General features: G+C 50.7%; 7 protein-coding genes across 7 annotated transcripts; 4 read left to right on the plus strand and 3 right to left on the minus strand.

Moving 5' to 3' along the window:
- Window positions 1–148: 148 nt before the first annotated feature.
- Window positions 149–2,553, plus strand: MRS44_008491 (uncharacterized protein; the record flags this gene model as incomplete). Its single annotated transcript, XM_046272115.2, has 4 exons — window positions 149–645; window positions 696–814; window positions 865–1,303; window positions 1,359–2,553. 4 exons carry the CDS (start codon window positions 149–151, stop codon window positions 2,551–2,553), a joined length of 2,250 nt encoding a protein of 749 aa, XP_046131935.2.
- A 610-nt stretch (window positions 2,554–3,163) lies between these two features.
- On the minus strand, window positions 3,164–4,869 carry MRS44_008492 (uncharacterized protein; the record flags this gene model as incomplete). The annotated part of the gene is made up of 2 exons (XM_046279487.2): window positions 3,164–4,256; window positions 4,313–4,869. The coding sequence occupies 2 exons, from the start codon at window positions 4,867–4,869 to the stop codon at window positions 3,164–3,166; spliced, it is 1,650 nt and encodes a 549-aa protein (XP_046131936.2).
- A 569-nt stretch (window positions 4,870–5,438) lies between these two features.
- On the plus strand, window positions 5,439–7,241 carry MRS44_008493 (uncharacterized protein; the record flags this gene model as incomplete). The annotated part of the gene is made up of 5 exons (XM_046284075.2): window positions 5,439–5,805; window positions 5,856–6,461; window positions 6,518–6,580; window positions 6,638–6,842; window positions 6,893–7,241. 5 exons carry the CDS (start codon window positions 5,439–5,441, stop codon window positions 7,239–7,241), a joined length of 1,590 nt encoding a protein of 529 aa, XP_046131937.2.
- A 1,338-nt stretch (window positions 7,242–8,579) lies between these two features.
- Window positions 8,580–9,975, plus strand: MRS44_008494 (uncharacterized protein; the record flags this gene model as incomplete). The annotated part of the gene is made up of 3 exons (XM_065620953.1): window positions 8,580–8,691; window positions 9,043–9,310; window positions 9,507–9,975. 3 exons carry the CDS (start codon window positions 8,580–8,582, stop codon window positions 9,973–9,975), a joined length of 849 nt encoding a protein of 282 aa, XP_065477025.1.
- A 1,977-nt stretch (window positions 9,976–11,952) lies between these two features.
- MRS44_008495 (uncharacterized protein) lies at window positions 11,953–12,789 on the minus strand (the record flags this gene model as incomplete). The annotated part of the gene is made up of 2 exons (XM_046281182.2): window positions 11,953–12,471; window positions 12,517–12,789. 2 exons carry the CDS (start codon window positions 12,787–12,789, stop codon window positions 11,953–11,955), a joined length of 792 nt encoding a protein of 263 aa, XP_046131940.2.
- A 1,121-nt stretch (window positions 12,790–13,910) lies between these two features.
- On the plus strand, window positions 13,911–14,708 carry MRS44_008496 (uncharacterized protein; the record flags this gene model as incomplete). Its single annotated transcript, XM_046280071.2, has 2 exons — window positions 13,911–14,165; window positions 14,265–14,708. 2 exons carry the CDS (start codon window positions 13,911–13,913, stop codon window positions 14,706–14,708), a joined length of 699 nt encoding a protein of 232 aa, XP_046131941.2.
- Window positions 14,709–15,177: 469 nt separating this feature from the next.
- MRS44_008497 (uncharacterized protein) lies at window positions 15,178–19,174 on the minus strand (the record flags this gene model as incomplete). The annotated part of the gene is made up of 6 exons (XM_065620954.1): window positions 15,178–15,544; window positions 15,615–16,291; window positions 16,353–17,539; window positions 17,598–17,771; window positions 17,826–18,681; window positions 18,728–19,174. 6 exons carry the CDS (start codon window positions 19,172–19,174, stop codon window positions 15,178–15,180), a joined length of 3,708 nt encoding a protein of 1,235 aa, XP_065477026.1.
- Window positions 19,175–20,417: the final 1,243 nt, after the last annotated feature.

Here is a 20,417-nt window from a genome sequence, read left to right on the forward strand (position 1 = left end):
ACGTTGACGCTTTTACAAGCAAAGAGGGAAATACCTCCGATCCGAAGCGAGCTTAGCGCTCTGCATGGACCTCACATCATTTTTCCTTAGCCCAGGATGCAATTCCGAGAATCGGCCCATGAGCTTTATTCCAACATCACCTTTAACCATGTGTCTCTGTATTACGGTCCGCCAACTGGCAAAAGAATATGATGAGACCAAAGCCGAAAGCATAGCTTCTGAACTTAATCACCATTTATCAGCCGTTCGATCGATCTTATCCAAGTCGAAATTACTTGCTCGCACCACTCACTATCACATCACGCCCACAAATCAACGTACGGCAAAGATCCTGTCCATACAATCGTTGGACTCGGATCGCATCAATGCCGTCTATGAAAGATTCAGGTTTGACTTGGAAGGCTTCTGGACGCCCTCTGATACCTCGGCCCATGTGGAATTACATCGTCGGCTAGCTTGCATCGTCATATTCCTAAGATCCGAGTTGAACGCTCCAGTCTTGGTGCCACCGCGCATCGCCCGCTTCTTCGAGGGCCAGAAAGATTCTGAACTTCGGCATGCCGGGAGGAAGTATATCAAGATGGCCCGTCGACTTGGCAATATCGGATCGGTCTTGTGGTTGCCCCTGGATGTCCCGGTTTCTACGTGAGTGAATAACCACCGTCCGAGGTTGAGAGCCTAGTTAACAAACTTAGATACGAGAGATATGTCAATATCAACGATGAGGAGATCTTTCCTCACCTCAAGGCTATTTTCTCAGGGGCTCCAAACCGTGATGAATTTGTGCGAAACCTGATTCTCGGCCAACTCAAAGGTATGATCGCCGCTCCCCTTCACTCGTCCTCTAGCTCATATGCAAAATAGATCCCTCTCTGCCATTATCATATCATAATCTCTTTGTCAACTACGCCGACTTTCTAGCGGATACGGATATACTGCTCCTTCTTCTAGAAGCTCTTGGTGGACACAACGTCCCCGATACTCTTCTACGGAGCGTGACTTCTCCTCAAAGGCGGTGGAATGCAGCCGGCGAGATACAAACTACCGATGCCAATCAATTTAGTCTACCATCTGAGTTGGTAGATGTGTTGTCAGATAATGCCCGGCTTGCCCAGTCTCTCACTTCTGTATACATCAAGAAGCACACACTCGACGATGGGACTGTAACATGGTCCATTGACCCTGTGTCTAACCCCCAGCTCTTTTCCACTCTTCTACCCGAGGCAGCGGAAGCTTTAAGGAGTGTTGCCCTTAAACTCTTGTGCTTTGCTTGTCCACCTTGCTACGAAGGCAATACCGCTTGGTAAGAGGCCCTTATCAACAACGTCAACCCTCAGTTACTAATACCTGCTGCGTAGGTCCCCACAAACCAAGAGTCTGGTATGGGACTTGATGCATAAATTGATCCAAGAAAACAACAAGATCGCCATCTCACTCAAAGATCAATTTCTCGATGCCCTACTCTACTTCTCCGAGCGGGACTCTTTCTCGATCCGTTGCCTAGCTACCCATGTTGCCAAGGCCTTTTTGCGGCCCTCGATGCCGTATTACTTGCATGCTTCGGTGACATTGTTCCAGAGTATCTTGTACCGCCTTGAAGGGGATTTTATAGAGTCAGATGCTCACATACGCCATTTTCTCTGCCAAACTCGCCGTCCTACCACCCGCAGGGACCACGCATTAAAAGGCAGACTTCACCTCGTTGTGATCGAGAACAAGATCCAACGCCACGACAGCGATACAGCGTTACGCATCTACGAATGGAAGGCGGAACACCCGCCTTCGAACCTTGAGCTTGAAGTCACACGTCGCCTCCAGGGTGTCGCGGCGAGTTTCTTTCAGTCTATGGGCGATTTTGACAATGCAAGAGAATCACTGGAGCAGTATTTAAATCTTGGCACTGTCCAGCCCATCCGAACGACGACACGGCGTCTCATCGTCGCCAGGCTAGCAGACATTTATTGTGAGATCGGCTGGTACGACAAAGCAAATGAACTTCTCGGAGCAGAGCTGGAGAATATGCGAGAACCTGACAAGAAGAGCCGGCCCTGCCGAAGACTGCTGTTGGCATCAGTGGAAGCCAACATTGGACAAGGCAGAACAGATATTGCTGCGTCGACTATCCAAGGCCTAGCTGCCATCGAACCAACGAGGCTAGAAGAAATGAACGACCAGTTACTGCGTATGCGAAGACTCATGGCCACCTCTCGCGTGGCTCACCAAAAAGGTCATTTCCAAGACGCTCTTCATCTATGGAAATCCACGCTGCAAGAAATGGAACAGTTCACGGCATTCTATGCCAAGTACGGCTTCATCCCGGTGGTAATTCATCTTTCTATCGCCCATGCCCAAATTGAGTTGGGTGAGGTGGAAGATGGCAAGAGGTCATGGGACATCGCGGCAGACATGCTCAAAAGCCAGCGGTGTGAATACGGTATTCCCATAGTGGCTACGAGGTGGTTGAAGAACGTTGCTGGAGCAATCCACCAATTAAAGGGATGGCCGTTGAGGGTGATGCTGCCTGGCAACAAACCCGATCTCACATGGGTGTAGGGTAGTGACGGAGCACACCAGACTGCTCCGTTATGAGAAGCAATGAACTCCCTAGGAACTATCTCATCGTGATAGACCTATAGTGACTATCTAATATGAAGTATTGATGCAATTTTGACAAGGTTAAAGAAAATTTGCGGAGTGTATCTTGTTTGAAGCATTTATAAGAGGTTGGTGTCTAAAAAGACCGCAAGTTGAAAAGTGATTTTCCAGTCATGGCAATCTAAGATATGATATTCTAAAATTCCCAAACTTCACCTCATGTGATCCACACTAGCCATTATCGATCTTCAAGAGTGTAAATATGACATGATTCTCTTCCCGTCGGTGTGGATTACGCGGCAATGAAGTCCAGAGTTCCTCATCTTCCCACCTGACCCCCAATGCCCCCATCCTAAAAAGCACCGTGACTGGCGGGATGAACGAGCGAAGAGTGGGCCGGAGGAATTAGCTTCTCACCGTGAGAAAACAAATGTGCCTCAGATCCCTGTCAGCGGGGACTGCTTTCAGCTAGCTGGTTTTGATGGCTGGGCATGAATTCACGCTGGACTTGGAGCTAGAGAGCTTCATAGTATGTATTCAGTGTTGACCAGAATACCTCACAGCCAACTCATGAGGCATCCGAATCCTTCACCAACAACAGAAGACTGAAGTTTATCAAAGCAATGAAAGCCATTCCCCAGAACGGAATTCCAACGAGATTGTTTGCCAAACCCCATCCCAAAACAGTGCCCCCGACCGTTGGGCCCAGGATGCGAGCAGCACTTGATGTGCTTGAAGCAAAACCATGGATTGTGCCCAGTAAAGATGGGTCGGGGCATGACCCGTCAACCAGCATCATTGTTGCTGGCGTAACAAAGACTCGAGATACCACATGCAACGATAGTACAGCCGTCATGCAAGCCCAGACAATGACATAGTCATCCGGTAGTAGAGTCAGGTAGGGTAGTATGCAGTAAACCACAATGCTGAGTGGCAGGAAGATCCGGTACGACCTCAAAAGGCCAAGTCGGACACTCAGTTTTGGAAATAAGAATAGCTGCAGGGGAATACCGATAGTTCCGATTGTGCTCGTCGCCATGGCTACTTTCTTGGTAGATAACCCAAGGCCTCCAGAAAATTGAAAGGGTAAATCGATTTTGGAAGGATCTCCCCTAGGAGTTGGCAGGAGAACAATCAAGGCCGAGTTGAATGTCGCGACGTGAAGAGCTTGAAGGAAATGTTGCAACAGCGTCAAGCAAACGTTCCTGGATAAAATCGAGGTAAATCGGGCTGGCTTTGCACTGGCTGATTCCGAATCCACATCCGTTGCCTCACGGATCTGTTCAGGCTCATCATCTGTAGCAATAGATTGGTAGGAGGGCTTGGCGTTGCGCCTCTTGAGAATGCCCCCAAGGAGACCCTCTCCAAGCCGTCGTCGCTGGCCTGGCTTGTCGTGCCGAAGCAGAGGATGAGTCTCGCCCAAAGCAAAGATAACACCAAATGCTGATGTGATCAATAGAAGAGCGCAAACAACGTTGGGGAGTGCATAGGGGAATCTGCTCATCCACTGAACGCCGTCACGGCCGCCGAAAAAGGAGCCTGGCCCGAATAAGCTTGGCAGCGAGTCGATAGGGTTGGCTAAGACGCCGCTCATCAGTGGTCCTACAATGTTGCCAACATTAAAACACATTGGTAGAAGAAGGAATGCACGAGAGCGGTATCTGCGGAGTTGAAAAATGTGAGTCTCAAGGAACGGAGCTCATGGGAACCAGCATACCTGTTGTCGACAACAACCTCTGACACCATTGTCCTGAGAACGGTAACATTGCCATTCAGTGCACCGGCTAGCATCCTCAACAACATGGCAGACCGATATGTAGTTGAGAACCCCATGCCGAGTGCTGAAACCGCTGAACCTAGGAGGCCAATGACGAGAACGCCCTTCCTCCCTAGCACCGGGCTATCGGCTGCCCGTCCCCACCACATCGATGTTACGCATTGAGAAGCGGCAAAGGCTGCAGTCAGATGCCCGGCCTGCTTCGCGATCGACGACGCATCCAGGGACTTGTCGAACCATTGTAGCTGGTAGAAGAGATATGCTGTGAGAGACCGCTCACTGATTGGCTCAGCGAGGCGGACCAGCATTATGACAGCTAGTTGGCCTTTGCTAGGCATGGATGCCCAGGAAACGGATAGTGGCATTTTTGCCTCATCGGAGGATTGTGTCGTCGGCTGTTGGGCAATTCCATGCTCAGAATCTGATCGCCCTTGCTCATGGAGCATGAGTGGTGTGTCTTCGTCGGGCGTGGCCCTAGCGTGTTGATGGCCATACATTTCGATGTAGGTACCCAGCAACGATAGGCTCTGATGTTGTTAGGGAGAGAAGTGACAAAGGTGAAAGACGGATTAAGTGAAAACCATCACCATCTCTCAACCGCCAAACTTTTCGCAAAGCCCGAGCCGACGGGGTCGTCCCTGGCCTCCCATCGGACCGGCAACCACTAGCGACATCGGACATGCAGGGAAGGCAGACTTCTCACAGTGAGAGAATGACCCCTAGTCAGAATCCCTGTCTTTGTAAACTTATCAGATCTTTCTTGTGGGCTCCAGGTGGAGGCTTGGGTTCGCGGCGTACCTCGTATAGGGCTAGTGTCGGTGGTATTGCCCCGTTGGCTCTTATCAATCTCATCTGATTAGGTTTATCCACCTCTGACTTAGTGGAGCAAAACTTGTTAGTTACGATTTCTTCGTTTGGTTCAAAAGCAGTGTTTTTTCCTCGACATGATCGACATCCTGTCTCTGAACAACACCACTCCCGACACTGGGCACTCTCTCGCCATCTTATTGCTCTTCGTTATTCATCTCTACCCCTGTTTTTGTCTTGTTCTCCCACCCTGGCCACAATGGCTCAACCTCCATCCCCGAGCTCTTCAAGCTCAAATATAGAGCCTGAGAATGGCCTGGCGCGACCCTATGGAGAGAAGATCGCAGGAGCAGTAGTTGAGGCATCCGGAGAGTCAGATGACTCCAGCTCTGATGGCCGTCAACCGGTCCCCCTGTCCTGGAAGATTGCATCTGTTGCCCTCGTGACGGCGATCGGCTTCGGGTCTCAATGGAGTTCAGGCATCACTGCTGCCATGAAAAGCACCATTAAGAAAGAAATGGGCATCACTAATACGCAATTCTCACTCTTGGAAGCTAGTGAGGACTTCATGGTCACGGCCCTCATGATGGTGAGCGGTATTGTTACTGACCGGATTGGAGGCGCTGGTAAGAGGTCTATTAGCATCATGGTGACATTCTCTGATAACATCTCTTAGGTGCCATGCTGTACGGAAACTTGATCTACTCTGTCGGCTCGATTTTGGTTGCAGGCGCAGCTCAAACTCGTTCCTACAAGTTCATGATAGCTGGACGAGTCGTTCGAGCTTTGGGCGACATCGCAACCCAGATCGCCCAGTACAAGGTATTCTCATCATGGTTTGCCCCCGGAAATGGCTTTGGGTCGACCCTCGGCTTCGAGCTGGGCGTCGGAAAGATGGGTGCGTTTGCCGGCAAGTCATCCGCCAATATCATCGCCAAGAGGACCGGGAACTTTGCCTGGGTATTCTGGGTCGCCGTCTTCATGAACATCTTTACCAACGTAATGACTGTCGTTTTCTATTGGTTCACCAAGGTGGCCAACCGCAAGTTCCATGGCATCAACGACCCGGCAACTGGCGAGAAGCTGAGCGAGAAGAGCAAAAAGTTTGAGATCCGCAAGGTGCTCAAGTTGCCGTGGTCCTTTTGGGCTGTCATGGCCTTTTCTCTCTTCGAAACAAGCACTGCCATCGTTTTCCTCCAGAACGCTACTGAACTCGCTGAACAACGGTTTGGAACTGACTCTATTGCGGCTGGTTGGTATAGCTCGGTCTTGCAGTATGCTGGTAAGAAGCGAAAATGGTCCCACCAGATCACATCGGATGCTAATCTCTCCGGGCAGGCTTCTTCGTTGTTCCTCTGCTGGGTATTTTCATTGACCTTTACGGACACCGAATTTCAATCTGTGAGTACCAAGTCGACACCTTTACAAGAACAATTCCATGCTAACCAAATGCCCCAGTGGTTTTCTGCGGCCTCGGAGTCTTCACGTCCATGCTCCTCGTCAACTTTTCTGGCGCCGTCAAAGGAACAGCGGCATCCTTCGGTGTCTTTGCCTTTGCGTATTGCTTTGGACCTACTACTATCATCGACAGCACTCGTACATCTATGTGGGATAGCACAGTATTTGGCTCGGCCTACTCGATCAAGATCACATTGAACAATGCGTAAGAGAAGTGACGACCATGACATACCAAGTTGCTAACTCGTATCACAGAATGAACATCATCGTGCGAGTCATCACCGGAAGAATCCAAGATGCTGACAACAACTCGTACGATAGAGTCACTATCGTCTATGTCATTCTTGCTGGATGCTCAGTCGCTGTCTCCTTGATCCTTGGTTTCGTGGCCTGGCGATCTGTGGATCTTGGACACTTGCAGTGGACGAGGAAGATGCGCATTGCTCGAGGCCATATTCTCAACTCTCGGAAGCAGAGATTCTACGAGGAGAATGGAGGCAGGAACAAGAAGATCTCTCTCTTTTGTTTTGCTTCTCTGATCCTTTTGATCCTGGGAAGTTGGTGTGGTTACTTCTGGGGCATTGCCACTGGAAACAATGGCTAAAGGGGGATGCGGATGGCGTTCTGGAGACACTCTGTTTAGCTTGGATCTGGAAAGGATGACTACATGCCTCCTGTTGCATAGTTTCATCGAACGAGGGAGCAGAACCCAACCTTTGATTTCAAAAGCAATTTATTAAGGCATCGTTGGCTACTATACTTGACCCTCCTGCTAGTCCGTCCGCCTGTTTTGGGATGCCACTTGAGCTTGCACCTTGGGCAATAATAAGTAGCGCTGTCTTCGGTGCTGAGTTACATTAAAACGATTAATATTGGCCTGAAACTCACCCCGAAACCTTAGAATTAAGTTTAATTGAGGGTCAACTATACAACCTCTCCTCATCGAGATCAACGAGGTTACTATTACTCCCCAGTACTGTCAAGGCGATGTGACCTAGTCGACAGTCAAACTCAACATTACCCAACCCGATACCCACTACCTTGGTGAGGCAAGATCTCCGTAGGCCGTCAAGCAGTTCTTTGCACACCTTTAAAAGTTGGGAGTCGGGTCTTCTGGGACAAGTGCCTGCGTTGGCGTAGAGTGAGTTTCCGACTACCGACGAAAGGTCATCTGTCCTTGCTATGTGTCGGCTTCCTCGACTAGGGAGTGCCGTTGGCGCAACGGTTGAAACTCAGCCAATGTCATCGCCTGTGCAGAAAATGTTCGACTGCTAAATGCATCATAGGAAATGCACACTTTCATCATTATTCGGGCATATAATCACGTTCTACTCTTCTACTGTTCAGTATGAAAGGCTTCACTCCCTAGGGCATGCTTCTAGGAAGCAAAGATTAGACGGTACGGTTCAGTTTCCACAATAACATATTATCAAAAAGTCGTGCATGAATGCCAGACATACTGACAGAAATTTGTGGAGCGTGCTGCAGTTGATGAGGTGCTGATGCTGGAAGAGCGCCGGTATGACCTACAGCTGGCGTTGCACGAGTTGCTTCAGCTCTTGCCGTGACACTGTTCCGGCCGAGGTGTTCAACTGATTGTAATTACAGCTACGGAGTAGTAAGTAGCTGTATCAGCTAGTAGGTAATCTTTGAGGATGGGCGAGCGCTACCATCACTTAACAGGGATCTAAGCCGACCACGGCCACGATCTATATTTAGTTACAATAATGCGAAAGCAGGCTTGCACTGAGTTTTCTGCCGAATCGGATAGTGCCCTAGCAGTGGGACTCAGCATGTGACTCGAGCCATTCATGGCTGCACTCGTGCAGCCCAAGAGGCTGCCGAGGTTACACTGCGGAGCTGGTGGTTATGCTTCCCTGGAGGCAGCCTGAGACACAACCACTCCTCGGGGGACTGAACATGTCAGCGACGTTGGGCACCCATGGTGCCCCTCCTTCCCCGAACGATGGAGGAGAGGCGGGCGGCGCCGCCGTTAGTCCTCCCGCAGCCCGATAACTTAAATCCCACTACACTCGAGGTCCCCCTGAAAATGGGTTGGATGGTAGAGGTAGAGACTGATCCTCGAGTGCGAAGCCAAGGCCGACCTCACGGCTTGAAACTTGGCAGAGCATGAAATTGGCGACGTCAGCAGCAATGACGCCGGACAGGCTTCTTGTGTGACAATGTACGTCCTGTAGTTTCCAGTTTCTTCTTCGGTCTGGTGCTACAGGCTGTAGGCACAACGATAACCAAACGATCCAGCCACATCCCAAAACGGTCGCCCACGTAGGTCCCACGTGAGCGGTGATGAGGTTGAGTCACAGCTGTGTCTGGTCTGCCTACCCGGGCATCTCTTTCTGCGCAGTTCTGTCGTTCGAAGTCAACGGCATGCTACATTGAAGCAGACAAACAGTACGCTTCGATCGAATCTACTTATCAACTGAATTTCTTTATCAACACACTCATTGACCTCATCACAACGATACGCCATTCCTTCGCCATCACTGTTACCACTGCCGTCACCAACGAAGTCCCCATGTCCGACACTCTTTGCCAACCCAATCCACGACGACACGGACGACAACAGACGGCACATCCCAAGCAAAGCTGGTTGCGGAGGTTTGAGGAGAGACTTAAAGAACTTTCTGAAACCTTGAGTCGAAAGGCGAGGAGGTAAGCTGAGAAAGTCGGAAGAGCCCTTGTCAGAAAGGCCGCTCTCCGAGAGTCGATCTGCAAACAACGGCGACGCTCTTCGGGCGGCCGCAAACGCCACTACCGTCGCGGAACGAAGCCACCGTCGTCGAACCTGACCCATCTGGTTCGAGCGATAGTCGCGAGAGAGATGTCAGTAAAGCCCTCTCGGGTTTAGACATCAACCAAAAAAGGACATCGACATTGCCATCCCATATATTCCAAGTGATGGTCGCAATAGCGATGTCAACGAACCCCTCTCTCGCCCAGAAGGCTCCAAGGCAGAGCTTGCATCAAGCCATAGCACCTCTGAAACTGAGAGTCCTGGCACGCCGCCGCAGTCGTCTTCTTCGGACAAGCTACCTGATTATCTCTTTGTGGGATCGTTTGTCCGGAGAAAAGGATCGAAGCATGACGCCCATCCTTATCTCATCATCCGAATCGAAGAGCACGAGAATGGAAAGACAATCATTTGGGCATGTCTTTGCACGAGTCGTCCCAAGCTCAAGAAGCTTAGAGAGCAATACGAGAATCGGGAGAAGAAACATTTCATCTACCTTGGGGGAGAAGAGGCCACCCAAGAACCCTTCGAACCCGGTGTGACATTACATTGCCAACGAAGCCCGAACTCGACATCCAAGGCGTAATGTCCCTTTACACCTACCTCGAACTTGACGAGTACGGCCCTTTTAAACCTGACGATTTTAAAACATTGTCAGGTCAGCCGTGCCACTTGACTACGTCAAGTTTGGACGAGGTTTTGAACCAATGTAAACTACATGGTTGCAAAAAGAGTCCTCTGCGAGCGTCCCCGCCGCGCAACCGGAAATACCCATGAAGAATCTTCGAGCTGTCACAAGTGTGCCTTGGGCCCAACAGGCCCCTCCTATCTCCAAGCGTCATCGCTGTCGGAGATAGGAGGAGAGAGCCAAAGGCTCACTGCACACTTCGTGTTCAGCACGTGGACCGCCGATCATCTCACCAGATTTTCGACAAGGTCTTGACCAACAACTCGGATACCCTTTTGTTCATTCGACATGAGTAGCCAATCTCAGAGGTTATGGCTTTGCCAATATGGGCGATTCCATTATTACTACCGTTGATTTCGCCACGGCAGTTTTCACATCGTCAAGGATGAGAAAACACGCCCTGATCCAATTGGTATCGAAAACGAATACATTGAAAAGAAAGAAAATAACCTTAGATCCGGAAATGAAGGATCTACCACTATCAGCGACGGTTTGGCCAAAACAAACCAGAGACGATAGAAACGCAATAAACCGGTTGCGCTGGAGGGCTATGTATTGCATCACATGGGACACATTCGCGGGGCTGTGGTCATGTTTTACATAAGGCTTAAGGGCCATGGCCTAGATAATTAAAGGCTGTTTTGCTGTGAATGTTGGCTAGTTTTTAGATTGACAATCAATAAATCTTTTGTCTGTCAAGTGTTCATTACTCTTCTCCATGTCCGCTCTGTTCCTCTCCCGTGTGCGCAATGGCGACACCACCGACAAACCTAGTTAAATGCCCTTTCGGGAATGGTTACGGCCGACGGATGGTGACCTAGTGCCACTGCAGGTCTAGACTGCTGAGGATCCGCGATCCATGCCGCCAGACACATAGTGGACTCGTACTGGACGACCGTAATCACAGTCGCCATCACTCCTTCAAGTCTTGTGCTGGATAAAGTAGTCAATCTTTAAAGTTGGTGAGCCGGCCAGGTGATATAAATTCTTATCAACGTCGCTATCGGCGCTTGACTTGGCGCCGTAATTGGACATTAATTACAAGTGAGGCTATCACGAGATGGTTTTTTGGTGTCCGTGCATGAGAAGGTGGAGGTTTTGCTGCTCAGAAATGAACTCACGTGCCCTCGCACGTGCCAAGCGCTGTGCGAACAAAAATGATTTGAAGTACCAAGTTCGCAATGACTGTAAGACACCCTGCCAGCTTCGACGAATAAACAAAAAGAAATTTGGAATTTCGGGAATAAAATAACCGAGGCTATCAGAAATGGCTTGGACAATACCAGCCAGAAAGGATGGAAACGAAATCAGGCTGCTTTGTTTGGAGGCCACAGAATTGCACACTCATTGGCACGCACGGGAACAGAATTCCATATGTGCACTTACTTTCGTTAACGCACTGACTTTTAATATATATTTCCTGCATGAAATAGACCTATCCTAGCTCTCAGAATCTGACTCCAAGATGAGCTCATGTGCTTCCCATGGCGCTTCAAGCTGTTTGGAGGAACAATTGGGTATGCATTTGGAAAAGGGAACCTCCTTGTGAACTAATCATTAGGCGGTTGGAACCTACTAATACACCAGCTGCCAACACGCCGGTGCAAGGGCCAGGAGCAGACCACGAGCCGCTACAACGCAACGTGTGAGGGCAAGCTGGCCGTCAAAGGTCATCACGACCCTTGCGCTGTTATGCTTCGTGCTACGCTGTTTTAAAATATTTGGGTTTCATGTTGTTAGGCATGAATAACTATGTGCTTTGCTATGATGGCCAATGCCAGTAGGCATCGACATCAACTAACACGGTCGGGATCTGAGATGCCGTGGCCAAGGACTATATCCGGTAGATATGGTAGGGCTATAATAGTTCGGTCCCTAACGGCTCCCATTGTCATCTTCCGCCATAGTTTCTTCATCGTCAGTGCAGTCTTCCCAGTCCTCCGAATCACTTGTAACGGCACCAGACTCGTGATCTTGACCCTCGACAGAAATTCCACTATCTTCCTCCTCCCCATGTCCATGCTCTATGCTGTCGCCAATAACATCCCTAAACAGTTCTGGCTCCATAGTGTCTCTAAGAGAAGTGCCTCGACTGAAGCTTGCCTCAGTGCCCGTCTGCTGAGAAGACCCCTCAGCCTGAAAAGCGCTGACGGCGTCTTCGAACGAGTCCAGAGACATTGTTTCGAGAGCTTTGGTTATTGTCTTGGACTGGGCTTGAATGATCTTGGAACTTTCTTCCATATCCTTGACAATTTCGATGACTGCCGGTTCCGTGATGGCATCTAGTTCCTTGATACGTCTTGCTAGTTCCTCGTCAGGCCTCAGCCTCTCATTCGCACGGAGTTCTGGAGAGTCCCTTGCGTCGCCTGGATGACGGCGATGGTGATGAGACTCCTAGGAATCTGTGCTAGTCTCAACCCCCCTTCGAGGTGCCGGTACCTGGCCCGGTGCGGTCGACTGAGGAGCTGACGGTATAGGTGGAGTTGCTGGTGTTCCAGAGCGCTGGTGGCTGCCATCGCCAGGCGAGGTCCTGTGGGTGGTTCCAGTATTATTGTCCACGAGATATGGCCTTCCTGAGGCACCTGCTTTGACTTCCCATCGAGCTGGTACTGGTGGTCTCAGCCCTGGAACGTTGGTCGGCACATGGCGAGGCGGTATTGGCGCCTTGAGCACTCCCGGAGGTGGCGACTTGTCTATGGACCATATGTTCATCGTAATCATCATCCCTGGCCTTCCGACCTTACCCCAGATGCTTGGCAGGATTATCTCACCATCTGGGCTCATCAAGTCATAATGTCCCTGTACCACATGCGGCCCAAGTACGTCCACCTGGATAAAGGCCTGTTTGATGAGCTCCTCCATAGCCTGGGGACCAAGATTAGTAACGCTCTCCCGCGAGAATGAGTGAAGTATTGTATATATGCCAGGGAAATAAAAACTTCCTTCCAACTGCATCTTTGAACCGGATTGGATCCTCCTGCTCTGGCGTTAGAGACGATGAAACTAGATTTTGATCACCACCTTAATATTAGGCCACAATGGCTAGGAGAAGTGTACAGATGGATACGGCAGCGAAATCTTGCTCAGTAGCCTGGCCTTGGTTGTGTGGCATCTTACTAAGAAGCTGCAGACAGGATGACTTGATACAAACTTAATTTGTTTATAATATATATAAATAAAGCTTGCTAATATTTGTAATTATATTTTATGTATTATTTAGCCTATAATCAATTGTTAATACTCTTTCTATTTAACTAATGTAAAGGAAAATGGTAAGCGGACTTTAGAGGTAGGTAGACTTTTAGTAAATTTTATTAGTACCTAGGCAGTGACTTGCCGCTTGGGCACATGGCGAATTGCCTTATTTAGGCATAAACACGCGGTCGGAAACCTCATCGTGGAGATTGCCGTATTTGGTTAGCCAAAGCTTGTTGGAGTGTGCAGGTTAATCAAGGCGACCATATTCTAAAGGGGACAACTACACGACAGACGTGCAAGTCGGCGTAGCGGAAGCTGGCAAAGGAACGAGCTACCAAGTTCATCTCTTTAAGTACTCCTTGTCTTGATAAGCCCACTCTTCCCTCAGTGTCCCCAGCCAACAAGTGGCAACTGTTCACCTCCTGTAACTTTTCTGTACACCGCAACCAGTCCTCATCATGTCAACAACATCCCCAAAATGGGCCTCCAAATCCATTGGAATCCATTGTGATATGGGTGAAGCGTTTGGAAACTGGGCAATGGCATGTCTCCCTCACATCATACTTGACATACCATGATTGGGGCTTTATCAGCTAACATTTTCTCGCACCTGACAGGGAGATGACGAGGCAATCATGCCGTACATCTCGGCCTGTTCTATTGCCTGTGGTTTCCACGCTGGCGACCCTCTGGTTATGTACAAGACGGTGAAAGCGGCCAAGAAACACAATATCAAAGTTGGCGCGCACCCGTCGTTCCCCGACCTGCAAGGCTTCGGCCGCCGAGAGATGAAGATGGATGCCATTGAGTGCGAGAAAATGGTCATCTACCAAATTGGCGCCTTGAAAGCGTTCCTAGATATCGAAGGTCTCCCATTGTCGCACGTCAGCGTACGTATCATGGTCTGATCCAGGCCCTGTTCCTTGTCTCTATAGATGATACACATGGTATGAATTCTCTGAACATCAGCTAACCCTCACGCTCTGCAGCCTCATGGCTCTCTCTATGGTGTCATGTGCAAGGACAAGTCAATCTGCGAAGCTGTTTGTCGGGCCAGCATTCAGTTTACTGACTCGGCTGGGCTGCCAGTTCCTATGATTGGAGCACCCAACACCATCATGGAGAGCACATGCGCCGAGATGGGCATCCCCTTTGTGCAGGAGATCATTGGGGACCTGGAGTATAACAAGCATGGTGATTGCATCATTTCACGCTCCCACGAGCGTCCGGACCTTGCCGCACTGCGGTCGCGGCTGGGTTATGCTTTGCGCACCGGGGCTATCGAGTGCAAGGAAACGGACGGCTTTGTTGATCTAAAACTGAGCGCCGCGCCGCTGAGTCTTTGCATTCATAGCGATACTCCGGGGGCGTCTGAAGTTGCTGCTGCAACGAGAGAGGTTGTGAATGCCTTCAATGAGGAATGGCGCGTTTAGGTGATGGTTACGGGATTGTTTCTCAAATTCTCTAAATGAATTACCGAGATCCAGGCATTTCAAATATACCGTTGATCGAGAGGCTTATCACTTGCCAACACCAGTGGCCACCTGTATCTTACTCGCGATATAATGCTATGATGTGTTGATATTGTGTTCTTTGTTATAGCTGAAGCCCGCTCCCTAGCGGGATAACCGAGCTAGATGATAGTTTATGTTACTCGCGGCCGATCTGCACCTGTTGCTCTGAGAGGTAAATGCTCTCCGATGAAGGGATTATTGAGAGTCGTGTAAGGAATCAAGGCGAGAGAATTAATGGAAAACATTTTCAAGCTGGAATTTTTCTATCGGGTGAATGGATCTCACGTGTGGCGTTTATTCGTTCACAACAAGAGTACCTCCCTTCCCAGTTGATGGACATTAGAAGCGCGACCAATGTGTAGACTAAACTCCTTGCCGTGGCTTAACCCTAATAGGCAAGGACTAGACAATCTCCAGGCGTAACAATATCACCAGGCAGAACGGTGGCTGCTTTGACCTTGAGACCCTCATAGCCTGGCGGAGTGCAAACCTTGACCTCCATCTTCATCGCCTCCAGAACGAGCAATGTCTCACCCTCAACAAGAATCTGATCTTTCTCAACGAGGACCTTGTACACGCTTGCATGCATCGGAGACTCCACCTGTTGAGCTGCTGAGGCGCCTAGAAAGAGTGTCTTAGAAACATTGTCAAAGATTGGAATAGTCTTGTTACTTGCCCTGCTCTTCCTCGTCCTGTGAGGCCAACTGATTCTGACGTCTTGCCAGCTGTTCTTCTTCCCATTGTCTGACCAGTTCCTTTTCTCTAGTGCACATTGTTAGTCACCGGCATGTCCTCGCATCATGGGAAGGACTAGTATATGAATACCTGTTCGCCTCGCGTTCACTGGCCTCATGCTGCTTAGACTTGAAAGCTGCAACCTCGTCCTTCATATCCAGGCAGAACTGCTGGTATTGCTCGATATCGAAGGTGGCTTCTTGGATGTCGAAAACGAACTGTCCAGCCTGAAACTTGGCGTACATGTCATCGAACTCGTCTTCAGTGACTTGGTAGAAGGACAGCTGGTCGAAGTTGCGGAAGATCCAAGGTTGGTCGCCGAAGCTGGCCCTGTTCCGGCAGAACTGGTCCCAGCCCGGGATGGTTCTAGCAAAGTTCACATAACCGCCGGGCGCGTCAACTGGGTCGCAGCACAGGTACGAGCCGCCAAATCCCAAGCCGCCGGCCGGTGATGAGGTACGCGAGGGGTTGAACTTGGGTACTGTGAGCTGCGAGCGAGGGTCCAGCGGGACTGCCAAGGGTGTGCCGCTGAAGAAGCCGACGCCAACTACCAGGAATCGGGTCTCCAGGACGATGCGCAAGACATCATCTCGGGACTCGAGGCCGTTGGCCTTGGCAATGAACTCGATGGGGTCTGGGAGATACGAAGCATACGGCCGCTGCAGTTTGATGTACTTTTCAATCGCTTCCCGATTGGCCCGGTCATCAAAGACCATGGGCAGCCGAATAACACGGCTGGGTAGCAGTCGCTTGCCGCTGTCGTTGAGCTGCAGGAACAGTAGAAGTCGCTGGACCAGTTCCGCTTGTGGGATGATGAGGCTGTCGTACTGCACCAGCCAGGCTGATAAGAGGGAGAGGTGTCAGTATGGGTGCTTCTGCTAGGGCTAGCCGCGACAAGGGCCAGGTTGACTCACCACACCCCATGGGTTGTACCAAAACAATACCCGGCACCTGGGCGGCGCTCACCAGTTCGACTAGTGCCTGGACCTTGCACCGTACACCGAGATCGAGGGTCTGGGGGTAGTCCACCAAGAGGAACTGGTCACCTCCCTGGCGAATAGTGGCATCTTGAAAACGTGCTAGAATCCCTGTCGTGGAGGCACTGCTAGTACTTTCCGTCAGAGAAAGATCGGTCACTGGCCTCCCCTGTACCGATTCTAAGCTAGAAACTTTAGCAACGTGCCGTAATAGGGCCTCTTGACACTTGTCGAGCTCAACGGCCTGTTGATAGTCAACCTCGACAAAGCAAAACTTGCTCCCTGGCTTGAGCTGTCCAAGCTTGAATATCTCTCCCTTTGGTACAACGTGAGACGTTACAAAGCCACCAAGGGAAGGGCAATCGGCGGGGAGAATGGCGGCCTCGTCTCCGGTCCAGATGACGCCGCCAACGGGGTAAGGGTAGTCGACCGTGTTGGACGGATGGGAGCCACCTTGACCACCAGATGTCCTGGACCACTCCAGCTTCGGTCCAATGAGGCGGATGCCGACACGGGAAGATTGATGCGACACAGTCCATTCGCTTGACGTGACAGTCCTCCAGTCGTTCTCGGTGATTATGTCTGCGGACCCGTGGGGACCTCGAAGGCAATAAAGTACAGACATGTCGTATTGCGGTACAAGGTAGCGAGGAAGCTGGAATGGGACGAATGGTGATAGCTTGGTTGAGGCCACAATGTCGATAAAGTCACCAATCGCCAGCGGCCGGCCGTTCTGCCCACCCATCCCGATGACAGGGCTCGTTGATTTGGAACCCAGTCGTGGAGCAATTCCTGGAAATCCGCCCTTGATGGCGAGATATGAACATGCTCCAGAGGTGACGCCACCAAGCTTCAAGACTGAACCTGATGGGACCTGTAGCCTAGTCCACATAGGTTGTGTCTTCTGATCGAGTGAAATCTCAATGTCAGCACCGGCTATAGCGACCACGGCCGCATCGTGGAATTTGATAGTGGGCCCATTGAACACAAGTTCTAGCATTTCAGTGCCTTCCTCATTGCCGACAATCAGATTCGCCACTATCGAGAGTCAGTACAGTTCCGCAGCCTTGGGCACAAGTTTGTGGTGGCAGCTCACGTCTGGCGTGGAGAGAATCGGCGGGGCCCGAGGGCGGAATACCGAATCCAACACCCTTTCTCGCTGGGTAATCCTGAATAGTGGTGTAAGAGCCTGGCGAGAGGATTTCAATTGCCGGATGGGTAAATGAGAACGAGTTGAGAAATGACGTGGTGGTATTGCCCATTCGAAAGTCTTGATGCCGTGGCCATGTCAGCGCCTGATCCTACCACGGGAAAGCAAACTTACCGTCCGAGTCTAAGATGGCCTTGCAATAGAGAAGATTGCTGGCGACTCCCTGCAATTGGGTCTTCTCAAGGGCTTTAGTAAGGACATCGGCTGCCGAGGACCTTTCGGCACCGTAGGACATGACCTTGGCGAGGAGCGGATCATATAGCGGCGATACCTTTGTCCCAGACATGACCCATGTATCGACTCTGATGTTATCCCCATCGGGAAATCTCACTTGCTGAAGCAACCCTGGAGAGGGAGTAAAATTCTTGATGGGGTTCTCGGAATACAATCTGGCCTCAATAGCGGCGCCATGAGGTCTGATATCGCGGTAGAGAGACAGGTCGAGTGGAGCTTCGGCCTGCCTGAGCATCATCTCGACCAGGTCAATGTCGAAACGAAGCTCGGTGACGCCGTGCTCGACCTGAAGCCTGGTGTTCATCTCGAGGAAAAAGAAATCTCCAGTGGCGTCGTCTACTAGGTACTCGACTGTACCGGCCGAACGGTACTTGACACTGCACGCCAACGAGTGGGCAGTCTCGAGCAACCTCTCCCTCAGGCCTGGCTTGCCATCGACAAAAGGGCTCGGTGACTCCTCGATGACCTTCTGGTGTCTTCTCTGAATCGAGCACTCTCGTTCACCAAAGACAACGCAGTCACCTCGGCCGTCGCCAAACACCTGGGCTTCGATGTGTCTGGAGACTGGGAAGTATCTCTCGAGAAATACGCCGGCGTTGGAAAACAGGGTCTGCCCTCTGCTGACCACTGCGTCGTAGGCGGACTGTAGCTGCAAGCGGTCGTGGCAAATTTGCAAACCCATGCCTCCGCCTCCGGCCGTTGCTTTCATCATGATCTGGCCGCGGCAGCTAGTTAGCTGAGGTCTTGTCGAGTATTTGGCCTCAAAGGTACAGTGAACTTACCGGGTACCCAATTCTGTCTGCCTCGGCTTCGGCCTCTTCGATCGACTCGACAAGATCCGATCCTGGCACAATCGGCACCCCAGCTTTTGCGGCCAGGATCCTTGCCTGGTCCTTGAGGCCGAATGCACGGATATGCTCGTCAGAAGGCCCCACGAAGCGGGCGCCGTGCTGTTCGACATGGGAGGCAAACTCTGCGTTCTCCGATAGGAAGCCGTACCCTGGAATGACGTATTGTATCTTGAAGGATTCGATGACAGCCGTGATTTCCTTGATGGAGATGTATGATGAAACCAGGGCCGCCGCATCCGCTTCAGACACGTGAGGACTCGCGGAATCTTCGCTGGTGTAAATGGCGACGATGAAGTATCCAAGCTTTCGTGCCGTGCGCAAGATGCGACATGCAATCTCGCCACGGTTGGCGATGAGGAGGCGCTTTGCGGCAGTCATGGTGGGTAAACCAGGTTAATTTTGCGAGAAACGAGACTGGCAATTTGTGCTGGTATCACTCCGAAGCCAGGGAGCAGGAGAAGTAGGGGGTAAAAGGGGTAAAGGGACCTTGTTGGGGCTGGAAAGCAGAGGGTAAGACAGGGATAATGAAGTCTTGGTGACGCCGCCAGCGTATAGCAGACTCCTCTCCACTGACAATGAGGTAGCTTGAACATGGGGAAGAGGAACGTTCTACTTGGATTAAACCGAGTATGGCAATCTCCACGAGCGAATCCACTTTTAGACATTTGATGAATTCCACGAGGCAAGGTTAAGGTTTCACAGAGATCTCGGCAGAGCCAAGCACATTCTAGAGGGTAGCAACAGATGCTTTACTGATTGAAGACCGAGGTTTTGGTCTCTCAATCGACCTTCCGGGCCCGGGTACTGAGTGGGAAAAGGGCGTTGGAGACATTCATAGGGAGGTGTATGCCACAACTTCCCCCTCATTGAAGCTTGGAGTGCATTAATTTGCCACGTTCCAGCTAATTTTCCAATTCTCTTCACGGCCTCGTCAGCCGCCGTCTACTTGCTGTAGAAATGCAAGGGCTTTCTCGCAGTCTTCGCATTCGTCTAAGGTCCAACCTGTGCCCACCCATGTTTTGTTTGCGTCTATCTCCAGAACATGGCGTACCCTCCTCTTTCCCGATTACTTCCCTGTGACGGGACTGGCGAAGGTTCTGTCCAGTCTTGATAATCGTGGACTGTCGCAAGTGGGGCTTCAGCCAACTGAACTTGGGTTGAACAGAGCTATCCGAAATAGGAAATCTCCACGACCTCATCGTCGGCTCACTGATCTATCCACCCCTGATCCTGGGCTAGCCCTCTTGCTGATCAGGCTCGGAACCGAGCTAGTCTTATTAGGATGGTATATTATTAACTCGGGTTTTTTTCGTTATCGGTGCAAGGGACGTGAATAACACTATCATTCAAGCAAGCTAGACTCTATCAAGACATCTAAACGATTAAAGGCGATTCATGATATTCCTCAATCCTGTCGGCCACCGTTGTACGCAGTCTCTTTGCAACCTGCCACAATATAACATTCTAGTTGCCCACATAACACCACAGTAACATCGCATTTTGCATGCCTTTTTTTCAGCTTGACTCTCACTTGCCGCCCTCATAACGTCCCTCTCGTCGAAACTGGCCCAGGACGAAAACCTTAACCACCGTCTCAAAAACTCAGCCTCTCTTCTCAACA

This window comes from Fusarium solani (assembly GCF_023522795.1).
Source record: "Fusarium solani strain SB1 chromosome Unknown bctg00000005, whole genome shotgun sequence".
NCBI lineage: Eukaryota > Fungi > Ascomycota > Sordariomycetes > Hypocreales > Nectriaceae > Fusarium > Fusarium solani.